General features: G+C 46.8%; 1 protein-coding gene across 1 annotated transcript in view; it reads right to left on the reverse strand.

The window, feature by feature from the left end:
• Positions 1 to 4,031: 4,031 nt before the first annotated feature.
• RSPRY1 (ring finger and SPRY domain containing 1) overlaps positions 4,032 to 13,068 on the reverse strand; it is a 35,691-nt gene continuing 26,654 nt past the window's right edge. The window contains exons 11-15 of the mRNA XM_083165239.1: positions 12,634 to 12,745; positions 11,329 to 11,431; positions 10,013 to 10,165; positions 6,979 to 7,083; positions 4,032 to 5,284 (exon numbers count right to left, since the gene is read on the reverse strand). Coding sequence (XP_083021365.1) covers positions 5,188 to 5,284; positions 6,979 to 7,083; positions 10,013 to 10,165; positions 11,329 to 11,431; positions 12,634 to 12,745 — 570 coding nt within the window. The 3' untranslated portion in view covers positions 4,032 to 5,187. The remainder of the gene's footprint in view (positions 5,285 to 6,978; positions 7,084 to 10,012; positions 10,166 to 11,328; positions 11,432 to 12,633; positions 12,746 to 13,068) is intronic.

Raw genomic sequence — 13,068 nt, forward strand, 5'->3', positions numbered from 1 at the left:
ATGTGCCCGCTGCTGCTGCAGACTTCTCTATGCAGGTTTCGTATAGCAAACTTCTCTGGAATAATTCTTCATGTACAATCAACATAATGGCTTGGACAATTTCAGTGATGTTTCCCCTGCCTTGCTATAATGACCCATTACCTGACAAGTGGCCACAGCAGGGACTTGGCCACAGTACAGACACGTGCTGTCAGACAGAAGACCTGACCAGTATACACATCATCTGCTTTTCGAGAAGGTAAACCAACAGCACCTTGATCCTTCTGTATTACTGGGTACATGGTAAATTCAGCAGCTGGAGCTGGGAAACGGTCTCTAAAACATGCAGCGAGAGACCTTGCGTGGACAGTTAATACGAACAGGGGTGCCGACAGGTCGGCTGGCCCCGATAAAATGGGGTGGGGTCTCTGGGGACACTACCCCGTAAAAAAGAAAATAAGAGGGAGAGCGAGGATAGGCTGATACTGTAGCTGGCTCTCTCTCCCCAGCTCCACAAACGGCACTGAGCAGCATGTGCCGAGCTGGGGAGAGAGGCTGTGCTGCCCGGCCCCGTGCAAAGGGGGAGCGGGGCCCAGGTAAATAGTACCCCCCCTTTGACACCCCTGAGTACGAACATCACCTATTGTAACAACAATTTTTGTATATGGTCTACATGATAGCTTTTTCATATGCAACTTTCCGTCAGTGGCCAACCCAATGCATGCCAGCCTTAAAAGGGTCAAACTAATGACCGGCTCTCCTGTAAATGTAATCGTGTATTTTCACATGTTCTATTTAAAGCAATGTGCACAATTAGGAAATTGGGGAACACATGCTTGAATTATACCAGTGGTCCTCAAACTCTGTCCTCAAGGCACCCTAACAGGGCAGGTGTACCAGATATCCATGGCTTAGCACTTCAGTCAATTTGCCCATCTGTGCTAATTAGGTCACCTGTGGCCAAGCATGGATATAAATAAGACCTGGAGGGTTGGGGTGCCTCTAGGGCAGGGTTTCCCAACCACGGTCCTCAAGGCACACCAACAGTGCAGGTTTTAGTGATATCCAGGCTTCAGCACAGATGGTTTAATCAGAATCCCTCAGATACTAATTAAGTCACCTGTGCTCAAGCCTGGATATCACTAAAACTTGCACTGTTGGTGTGCCTTGAGGACCGTGGTTGGGAATGCCTGCTCTAGGGCCATGTTTGAGAACCTCTGGACCAGAGGTAGACAACTCCAGTCCTCGAGAGCTGCCAACAGTTAACGTTTTCCATATTTCCTCACAGAATCACAAGTGAAGTAATTTGCTCCACCTGTGGATCTTTTATAATGTGTTAGTCAGTAATGAGTGCACCTGTGAGGTAATCTAGAAAACGTGCACTGTTGGTAGCTTTCGAGGACTGAAGTTAGCGACCCCTGCTCTAGACGAAGCACTTGTTGGAAGGGAGTTGCTTTTAGAAGGCTTTGACATTTGGAAATAGATTCCAATGGGACATTCTCACCAGGGCAGGATACTGACCATACTATTTACTATGTGAGGCAGGGTATAGGTCATCGTCTCGACACTAAGAAGGTTGACACGTGAAATAAGTCAACATGGCTAAGGTCGGAAGGTCAACAAAAGGGAAGGTCAACATAAATTTTTCAAAAAATTTTGTATCAAATTTCAATGTAAGTCGAAATGGACACTGTATACAGCTAGTCACCATGCTTCTGGAACGTGTGAGGTCCTGAGGACCGAATTTGAGAACCTGTGTTCTAGAAGGCGCTAAATACGTAAGTAGAATCTGGTTTCTATGGGTAACATCCCATCTTCAACAGAACTCCCACAGACTGCTGTTCCATGTTCCAGCTGTTCTTAAGTGAGCCCAGTGCCTCAAAGCTCAAGCCCTCGGCAGGGACTGGCCCACGGTGAGCGACCAGTGGGAATTAGTAAGCAGGAGGTGATGTATTTATTTACTTATAACAAGTAGTAGTGATGGCAGCTAATTATCTGCCTACTGCGCAGTGGGTGGAGTCAATACCAGGGACTATCTAATACCTGAAATTCAATTAGATCAATGCTCACCTGTCTGAACAAGGTGCAACCACTCACATTACTTATTAACTATAGCAACCTACTAGAGCAGTGGTAGCCAATTCCAGTCCTCAAGAGCTACCAACAGTTAACATTTTACATCACCTAGCTAGGGCACAGGTGCACACATTACTGACTGACATTCTAAATCTGGGGTAGCCAACCCTAGTCCTCGAGAGCTACCAACAGTGCATGTTTTGCAGGTCTCCTCACAGAATCACAAGTGAGCTAATTAGCTCCATCTGTGGATCTTTTAAAATGTGTCAGTGATTAATGAGTGCAGCTTGTCTGGAAAATGTGAACTGTCGGTAGCTCTCGAGGGCTAGGGTTGGCTACCACTGTAAATGATCCACAGGTGGAGCCAATTACTTCATGTGATTCTGTGAGACCTGCAAAACGTTAACTGTTGGTAGCTCTCCGGGACTGGAGTTGGCGACCCCTGTTCTAGAGGTTGTTCATGAACGAAAGCCAAGTACAACTTGGGGCAGTACGGTTGGTGTAATGCAGTGGTCAGGAAACTCGGTCCTCATTACCCCACGCAGTGCATGTTTTGCAGGTCTCCTCACAGAATCACAAGTGAAATAATTAACTCCACCTGCGGACCTTATAAAATGTGTCTGAGTAATTAGTGCACCTGTGGAGTTACCAGAAAAACATGCACTGTGTGGGGTAATGAGGACCGAGTTCCCTGACCACTGGTGTAATGGTTAGCATTTCTGCCTCACAGCACTGAGATAATGGGTTCCTTTCCCAACATGGCCCTGTGTGGAATTTGTACATACTCCCCATGCTTGCATGGTGCGGTAATTGGCTCCCAAGAAAATTAACCCTAGAATAAATGTGTGTACATGTGGTAGGGAATATAGATTGTAAGCTCCACTGGAGCAGGAACTGATGTGAATGTTCAAGTGTTCTTGGTACTTGTTTCCTAGCACGGCCACACCGATCATGATCGTGGGCATCGTTAGTAAAAAATCGGGGGCATAGCGGCCATCGCATGCACTAAAAAAATCGGGTGCGATGGTACCGACGCGATGCCCGCAGGGAACAATGTTAAATGCCTCAATTTGCCCCCGATTTCCCATAGGAAACAATGTTAAATGCCTCAATTTCACCAAATCATCATAGGGAACAATGGTAAATGGCCCAGAAACCCCCAAAAACACCCCTGAACAGTGAAATGTCCCCCCAAAAGTAGTTTACGCCACCCCACGATCAACGTGAACCCGAAGCGTGGCGAGCGGCGGCACTACGCGTCCTCCGACCTTTTCATACCCCCACTATCCACGTCGGCGAATAGAATAGTGTGGCGAGCGCACGCGGATACCTGTGAAGCCCGCGAAGGGACTCGTTTACCTGTGAAGGTATCCGCGTCCGCTCGCTGCTCTCGCCACACTATTCTATTCTCAACTCCACGCCGACGTGGATAGTGGGGGTATGAAAAGGTTGGAGGACGCGTACCACCGCCGCCGCTCGCCACGCTTCGGGTTCACGTTGATCGTGGGGTGGCGTAAACTACTTTTGGGGGGACATTTCACTGTTCAGGGGTGTTTTTGGGGGTTTCTGGGCCATTTACCATTGTTCCCTATGATGATTTGGTGAAATTGAGGCATTTAACATTGTTTCCTATGGGAAATCGGGGGCATCGCGTCTGGACCATTTAAGCCTTTTTTAGCCGCCTGCGACGCGATTTTGACTTTTTTCAATGCGAAAATCGGGGGCATCGCGTCGCAGACCACTAAAAATTACACCCGATGCCAGCGATTGTGGCCGTGCTAGGAAACAAGTACCGTGTTCTTTGTAAAGCGCTGTGGAATATGTATGCACTATTTAAATAACGTAATAAATAAATACTTCATTAAATCCATCACTGTTGCTAGGAAGAACCTTTTGCGCAGGAAGACGGCCGCTCTGAGCTGCTCTCGGTTTTGCTTTTCACAATGACACTCTGGAGACTCCTCGCAGACCATGACTTGTTTTTTTAAAATCTTTACTTGACATTCTTCCACTTATATTAACTTAACAGCTCTGGTACAACATGTACGTGATTACAAGATTATTAAACTCCGGTATTTCTCCATTTACAGACATTCACCTATACAATGGGGTTTTTGTGTGTGTTTAAACAGTTTCAAAAGACAGAGAAACGTTAAGCTCCCAGGCGTGATGGATCTGCAGCTTTTCCTTGCCCTGTTCCTGGAGCATCATGGGAAATGTAGTGCAGCAGCACCTGGCACATCAAAAGGCAGCTGATCCCTGCTAGAATTGGTCACAATTATAGAGGCCTTTACCCGATTATATGAAATTATAAATATAGTAAAAGTCTTTCCAATTCTATAAACCATTACGGTGCACAATTTACAAAAAAAGAAGAAAAGAAAAAGAAATGTGGAAATTTACAGCTGCGTACTGCAGTCATCCTGCAATATAACTAAATGTTCTTTGGAATCTTTATAAATTAAGCCCTAAAGTTGATTTCCTTATGACAATTACTTGCAATCCACATTAACGACTGACCAGCAGAAGGCCACAAGAATAGAAAAACATTGGTCAAATACTGTATTTTGTCTGGCAAAAATAGACACTTTGCAGTATGATACAATTAGTTACAGTCTTTGCGAATACATCGATGCGTAACGATAGTGCAAAACCTTCTCCGGAACTAAAAATGTTGCAGAACAATGGCGAAATGAAATTTTGGGTGGCCCTTGGCCACGTAACTTTACTGCAACCATGCCCACATTGGGCGTGGTTATGCAAAAGGGTATTTCTAACTCAAAAATATTTACTGCCAAAGTGTATAGGAACGTCCAAGTATGTGACCCCCCCCCCCCCCATTTTTTTCAAGTACCCTAAGGGACGACCAAAATCCTTCATTTAAAAAAAAAAAAAAAAAAGAAAGTGACCTAAACTAGATTGTGATCCTCCTCAGCATAACACGTAATCAGACGTTGCGTTCTGACCGATCTCTTGCTGACAGACTGTGTTCCGTCTCACTCAGCCTCTGCTAGAACTTGTGGCCACTCTTCTGGCTGCTGAAGCAGATACGGAAGTCTCGCAATGGTTTGCGCTTATGCTTTTGTCTCTCATTAATAAAGAAAAAAAGTGTCTGCATCTGTTCCACAGAGGTCAAGAGATGTGCGAAATTTGGCGGACGCGAGTCTTTATTTCCTGTCGACACAGTGGGCAAGTCTCCAGCTGAAGCGCACAGTCCATGCACAGGTCACTGGCAAGAAGAGGGGGGAAAAAATAATAATCAGTACGTTACACAAATATTCTCCACAGGACTCCTTAAGAGTGCACCAACATTTTTTTTCAATTTGCAATTCACAAAGGATGATCCCGATTAGGACATTTGCTAAAATACCATTTTATCGTCTACCACAGTCCGGCCATCAACCCTCTGCAAAGGAGCACAACCAGGGATGGATGTGCAGGAACCAACATGGGTTTCCCTCTGTGCCCGGACCGGAGATGTACTCCGTACACAACCCAATGGTTGCAGCTAGGGCATGCAGATAGGAATTGTGTGGAGATTCGTGCAATTTCAATCTGTGTTTATGGATGGTGGTTAAGATGGCAGCGAGCATGTAGAGGTCACCAACTGCCATAAGCATATGCACTGTCCGTCGGACAACCAATAATGCATTTTGTATACACAAGCTGGAACCGGCGGGCATCTCAATAGGATGCTCGTTGGCCCTGGCATTAGCAGGGAGGTTATCGGTGGTGTAACTAGAATTTTTTGCCTAATGCCGAAAAGCTTATGCACCCCTAATGGGGGAGTGGGGGGGGGGGGGGGGGGGGGGGGGGGGGGGGGGCGCGCGCGCGCGCAGTTAGGGCAGCAGAAACTTTTCAACATTAAAAGAAAAATGTCTACTTACCGTGCGGGTGGCCTCCCTGCTAATGCCAAGACCAATGGGCATCTTATTGTGATGCCAGCTGGTTCCAGTGAGAATCTGCCAATGTGCACTGCACATGCCTATGGCAGTTGCTGACCTCTACATCCCGTAGCACCTCTAGCATTTGTCTCCTTTAAGGCGGCAACCATTGCTGAAGGGCTGGTTTAGCAGATTCAACAGGGAAAGCCAAAGCCCAAACCACATTAAACCTACAGAGATCCCTGCGACACCGGCTCCCCCCCTCCACTGCATGGGCTGCAATGGTATTAGAGATCCACTACAGGCCATGTAGCATCCACCTATAAAAAAAAAAAAAAACCTCAGCGTCTATACTCTCCAACTGCCCCTCTTATGTGTGCCCATGAGACCAGTAATGTGTATGTGGAGCACTATTGCAGATGAAGTCGCTAAGTCTAAACTCATAAATGCCGGGTAGCGCTAGTTCCACATTAGGCTGTCGCTGCGTACCAGGCATGCTATAGAGCCCACCGGTTGGTGTGGGAATCTCCTAGCAACAGGAATGTCCTAGTAATCAGCCGTCTTCTCGTGCGTCCTGGTTGCATTGTGCAGCTACTAAGACGCATTGGGGCAGATGTATTAAGCCTTAAAAAGGATAAACGTGAGGTTGGATAAAGAGTGATAAATGTCCAGCCAATCAGCTCCTTACTGTCACTGTTCTAGGCTGCGTTTGAAAAATAGCAGTTAGGAGCTGACTGACTGGACAATCCCCCTCACATTTATCTCTTTCATGATGCGTGGCGTATTGAGGCGCACTGATTTATGAAGATACATCTGTATGATGGAGAACAGAAGGCCTTTATAGTAAAGAGGTCTCTGAACCAGATACCGGAACACAGACTAAAATAAAGGTCTGCAGTGTTCCTTTTCCCCCCCTTCTACAAGCTTATAGAACATTTAGACAAACTCCTATTACTAAAAGATCATGAATATCTGTAATTAGTAACACAGCCCTGGCTTTGTACAGAGTGATGTCACCGCATCAGGGTGCAATACTCACCTGTGACCACAAGGCTTCAGCTCCGTGTCTGCAACCTCATCGCAGCAAAGTGTACAACAGTTCTCTCGAATGCTAACTTGTTTCAGCAATGCCAAGCGTCTGTGTCTAGGGAACAAGGATAATCAGTCATCAGAACGTAATAGTACATAATACACCTGGGATCGAGTGGAATCAAGCAGTTATGATCGGGTGGAGCATGATGCTACAGAGCCACAAAGAGGGTGGAGGCTTTTGCTGATGCGCAAGAGAAGAGTGCTGGGAGACCAGCCATGTAGATATGAAGAATGTCGACATTCTGACTGTCTAATGCTGGCCATACACTGTTCACTTGTCAGCCCAATCAGCCAATCAGATTGATAACCAAGTGGTGTATTGCTGCAGCCGACCAGTAATTATCGTCCTGAAATCATCCAGCATCATCTGGCAGTGTATGGAGTGCCACGGCTGTCTGCCCAACATTTCCTCTGTTCTTCCTTGGGGTGGAATGGAGAAATGTTTTCCACCCAGTGGCGGAATGCAGATATCTAATACAAAACTGGAAACAAGCCTAAAGTGAAAGGCCAGAAACAGAGAGCCTACTTCACACTTTATCACAAAGCTAATTTTGCTCTCTAATAAACAAAACCATGCTGCACTGCAGGTGGGGCAGATGTAACATATGGAGAGAAAGTTAGATTTGGGTGTTATTTTGTTTCTGTGCAGAGTAGATACTGGCTGCTTTATCTTTGCCCTGCAAAATAGATTTCAGTTTCAACACACCCCACCCAAACATAACTCTCTGTACTCATTACATCTGCCCCACCTGCAGCGCAACATGGTTTTGTCCTTTTGAGAAACAATCAGCTTTGTGATGAAGTCTGAATTATGCCCACAATCTTCAAATGAATTGCCAAAAAGTATTTTTAAATAGTGTTCAAGGTAGGGGGGTGTGGGGGCCATAATCACCTTCGTTACACAGAATAGTTATGTAGCCCCCCCCCCAAATTGCAGCCTTGGATAAAATGTGGCTGCTCATGAATCTCAGGGTTAGATGTATGAAGCAGTGATAAGGGAGGAGAAGCGGGCCATGGCAACCAATCAGCACTTTGCATAATATAAAATTATACAGAGCAGCTGATTGGTTGCCATGGGCCACTCCTCCTCTGGCTCACATCTCCACCCTTATCACTGCTTCATACATCTACCCCTCAGTGTAATGGGCCCTACACACAAAGCGATATTCAGCCACTTTCTGAGCAATTTTACATAAGCGCGGCCTCGCGGGATCACAATACATAACAGACCTGCTGCTTATAGTCGTTTAGAAGGGTCACACATCTTTGCATGTGTGGTGACCTTCTGAGCCATCAGCTGCCAGAAACTGCCCTGAGCCCCTGTGACTCTGCGCGAAGCCGCCTCGGACATGCCGCTGTTCAGCGCCACTCACTGCAGCTGCTGCGTCGCGCTCTGACACTGCTGAGAGGAGCATGTCACATGCCGCCCGCTCACCCGCCGGCGAGAGACAGTGACCCAGAAGAGTAGGTGCCCTGAGCGTCCTGCTGCCTGGCCTCCGGAGCATGAGCGGGGAGAGCCAAGGAGGGAGGCAGAAGAGGGTGAAGCACAGGTACACCACTTTTTTGTAAGGATATATATATATATATATATAGTGCCAGCTGCCTGCTGTGGACCCCTATCCGCCCGGAGAGCCCAAGTGAGGAGGGGGGTGGCTGGGCTGATCTCTCACACATGATGAGTCTGAGTTACTGGGACATTGACTCCCAAACTCTAGGACAGCTCAGCAGTGAAACAAGGAACTTTGCGCCCCCCCCCCCCCCTCCCCCATCCACACACTCGAATATATATTTTTTAACTACATGCTTGCTGCTTGGTGAGATCTATGCTCGTTGCCAGGGGGTCACATGCAGTTCCTGCTCCTCTCTGTATATATGTGCCCGCTGCCTCCCCCAGCTCCTTCCCTGCCGCACCTGCCTGAACCGGAGAAAGGATGAATTCTGGGGGCTGCGGCTACTCCCCGGCCACTCTGTGCACTCCCCTGCACAGGCACGCACTGATAGCCGAGTGCGTGGCAGTACAGAGCTGGGCTGACTACCTGTGGCTGCGCCGGCTGTTTTACCAACAGTCTGCGCAGCCACAGGCTTTCACTTGTCTCCTTCTCTGACAGCTGCCGGAACAGACAGCCCAGCTGTTCTGCCATGCACTTGACTGCCAGTGCAGGGGAGTAGCTGCAGCCTCCAGCATTAATCCCGTCACTTATTAGATTTCAGGCAAGTCTCTGCGCAGCAATCCAGTGCCCCTGTGGCTCCCCCCGCCACCGCTAGGGCTGCTGAGCCCTAATTACGCCACTGCAGCCCAGGTTTGCAGGATGTCCATAATTAAGCGCACACTGAGGTACTTATATATGCAATATGGACACTATTGTACCAATGTTTATATATCACACTGACAGTGACATGTGTTATATGACACTCCCCTAGGCTTTATTCCAACCCATTATTTAAATTGTGAGATTTTAAATCTCTCATGCTGAATATCCAGTTATGAATCTCTGGCACGTATCTCTCTGTGTGTGGGCTCATTATCTGAGAGATTCATATTAAAGGAAATCTCTCATGCTGAATCCCTGGCACAAATCTTTGTGTAGGCCCCATAAGGATGGGCTGGTTTTCTCCAAATTGTTAGATTGGAATTATATTTAGTAAACAGACCAGGAGGATGTCACCAGAGAGATCAGATTACACTGGATCAGCGGTCCCTACAGCGATGCATACTTCCGTAGTTTAAGAAATTTTACTAAGAAAACAACATCATACAAAAGGACCCAGTAGATGGAGATGTAGTCATAGACCACCCGCTGGCAGCCGATCCATAAATATTTATATTATACAGAAACGTGACATAAGGGACTAGAGAACACAGTACAGAGATAGGGGGCAGGTGTCACATTATGTGGGCTTTACAAAAAAAAAAAAAAAAAAGCACATTTTATGTAGAATTCTTTTTAAATGACGATACATTTAATTAGTTAAATTAATACCTTGGCAAAATGACCTTCTCTTCGGGGGCCAACACTGCATACTCATTGAAGGTGCTAAATTTGCTTGCAGGAGGATACTTAAAGGGCTTGGCTCCGAAATTAAACTCGCACTGCTGGTAAGACATGAAACTTGCTGCAGCGAAGAAGCCAGATCTACAGGAAAGGAATAGGGGTTATCATACGGACATTACTAAGCACAATACGCTGTTCTGCCATTCGTTATGTGGGGAATAACGGCACAACACACAAGGGTGTATCACATATTTCCTGGGTATGGGAGATCCCCGGTATTGGCTACTGACAGGATAAGCTTACATATAGCTCCATAACCCTTAATGTGTGGTGTGTGCAGGTAAGTAAATGAGAGAATATGCTTGTCATTCATGGTACATACCTGTGTGGTATATGGTTTATTAATAACCCTTTCCCACTGCCCTAATACCCGGTGTTATTGCTGGATCTCCCCAGATCGCAGCTTAGGGACCCAGGAATACGACCAGCGCAGCTACCAGGGTTGGACCATAGTAAGGGTGAAGGTTAGTAGACCATGGAGAGCCTGCGATAGCGCTGCGTGGCACTATTGCCCGGCGATTAATATATCCAGCATGCTGGATAAATCTAGTAATATCACCGGTGAGGGTCATGTTCTCAGCGGAGAACACTGGCCCGGACAGATCGCTCAGCACACAGGGCTGACACAAAGCTGTGTTCTGAGCGATCTAGCATCTCCCAGAACGCTCAGCAAATCTCCATGTGCGTAGGCCCCTTTATAGGCTAAAGGTGCCCATACACGGTGCGATGATCGCACCCATTATGGGCTGGATCGCATGCGTTTTGCATGCGATGCGATCACAAGGCAGTACACACAGTATGTGCAGAACATACTTTTTGTACTGTGCGATGAGATGCCCGCGGGAGCGCGCATTACATCGCAGGGTGCAAACGCACCGTGTATGGGCACCTTTAGCGGGATATCAGAAACAATATTGTGATCCTTCATTTCCCATAGTACTATCAGTTTGCTCTAGAACAGTGGCAACTCAACCTCGGTCCTCAAGTACCACCAAAAGTTCACATTTTCCAGGTCACCTGACAGGTGCACAGGTGTAGTCATTACTCACTGACACAATTTAAAAGATCACAGGTGGAGCTAATTATTTCAATTGTGATTCTGTGAGGAGACCTGCAAAACATGCACCGTGTGGAGAACCAATGTACTCCGATTCAATTGCTCACACGTCAGCAATTTAGATACAGGATAGTAGACCAGCCATATTCACATACACTGCTGCTGCTGCTGCTGCTGCAATACTTACGTTGCAGAAGAAAAAACTTGCTTTTCAGGAGGAAGCTGGTTCCCATTCAGTGAGAATATCATTAGCTTTTTATGCAGATCCAATAAGAATCCCACGGTGTCACCTGTGAGACCGACACAAAAGACATTCTGTAACCAAACTCCGGTTTGAAAACACTGGAATACAGGGGCAAAGCGTGCGCATTCCCAACGGTGTGGGCTGCTGCATGGATGGGCAATACAACCACCGTCACTCCACCAGGAGTTAAAGCAGGACAAGATGTTGTGGTTTGCTATCACCTTCGGTCTACATGATGCAGCGACAAACCCTCCACTGCAGCTGCCCAGACAACCTTTAAAACGCTCTCTCAAAACCTATAACTATATTACACGACTCCCATCGCCACGCTGTCCCACTAACATTTGGCAGGGGGGTTAACAATGGGTATAATGAGAACAGTAATAGGGTAGAACGTTGTATGTTTATGTGACACATTCATAGCGCTTCACCAAGAGAAAATACTGACGTCTAAATGTCACATAAACACCCAACCGCCTGCCCTATTATTATAGTTCTGGTATAGTGGATGGACACAGATCATGTTCTGGTTGACCGCCCTTAGTCAAACCTGTCCAGTTAGACTACTAAACATAGTCGCTCGCGTCTAGACGACAGTAACGGAAGTTAGACGCCGGCGTTAGAGCGATGGGATCGTGGTTGACGGTCTCATGGGTAACATGAGGTTTTTCACGTTTTTTTGCTGCCGAATGTGATGGGGGTCCCCGTTGACGCTGAATATGTGCACAGTGTCCCCGTGCAGGGCTCCCTGCACTCTCAGACGATGTCCATTTGGATAGTAGAGTATGAATCAAGTCGACCTGTGACAATTGGCACTAAAAAAACAAAACGTGAAAAACTCATATACCATGTGACCCCGCTCCCGTCGTCTAACTTCCATTACGGTCGATGGTCTACTATGTTTAAGCGTCTAAGTATACGGGTTCGACTAAGCGTAACTTTGGATACGACCGAATACAATTATTATTATACCCCTACCCCATTTTATTAGATAAAGAGGAAAGTGGGATTAAAGAACCTCCAGGTGTTCCTCTAGGTGCGCTACAATATATGTGCGAGTCTGGCAGCGGCCATTGTTGCTATTATAAAGAACATTTATCCTACAGACAAAATGCATCAGATCATCATAAAGGTCTGTAACCATTTGTCTAAAGGGTCAGTCCGCTCTTGTCTTCAGCTTTAACGTTTGCTCGGTGGGTAAATACTACTTCATACTTAGGGCTGCCGCTTGGTCCATGGGGTACTTACCTTCTTTCCAGCAGGGATGTTGGTGAGCTTTACTCTTGGCGTTGTACCAGATCAGCTGCCTGCAGCCGTCGTAGGCACAGGAATACTCATCGTCCCCGATACCATATCCTTCCTGCGTGTACACAGACATGTGGGGGAGAGAGAGATAGGGGATAATTGGCAATAACCACAATTAATAAAATAACTGCAAATTTATACAGTACCTGGTGCATTATGTAAGCGCACAATACAGTACCTGGTGCATTATGTAAGCGCACAATACAGTACCTGGTGCATTATGTAAGCGCACAATACAGTGCCTGGTGGATTATGTAAGCGCACAATACAGTACCTGGTGCATTATGTAAGCGCACAATACAGTACCTGGTGCATTATGTAAGCGCACAATACAGTACCTGGTGCATTATGTAAGCGCACAATACAGTGCCTGGTGCA

The sequence above is a fragment of the Crinia signifera genome, chromosome 11 (genome assembly GCF_055691185.1).
Source record: "Crinia signifera chromosome 11, ASM5569118v1, whole genome shotgun sequence".
Taxonomy (NCBI): domain Eukaryota; kingdom Metazoa; phylum Chordata; class Amphibia; order Anura; family Myobatrachidae; genus Crinia; species Crinia signifera.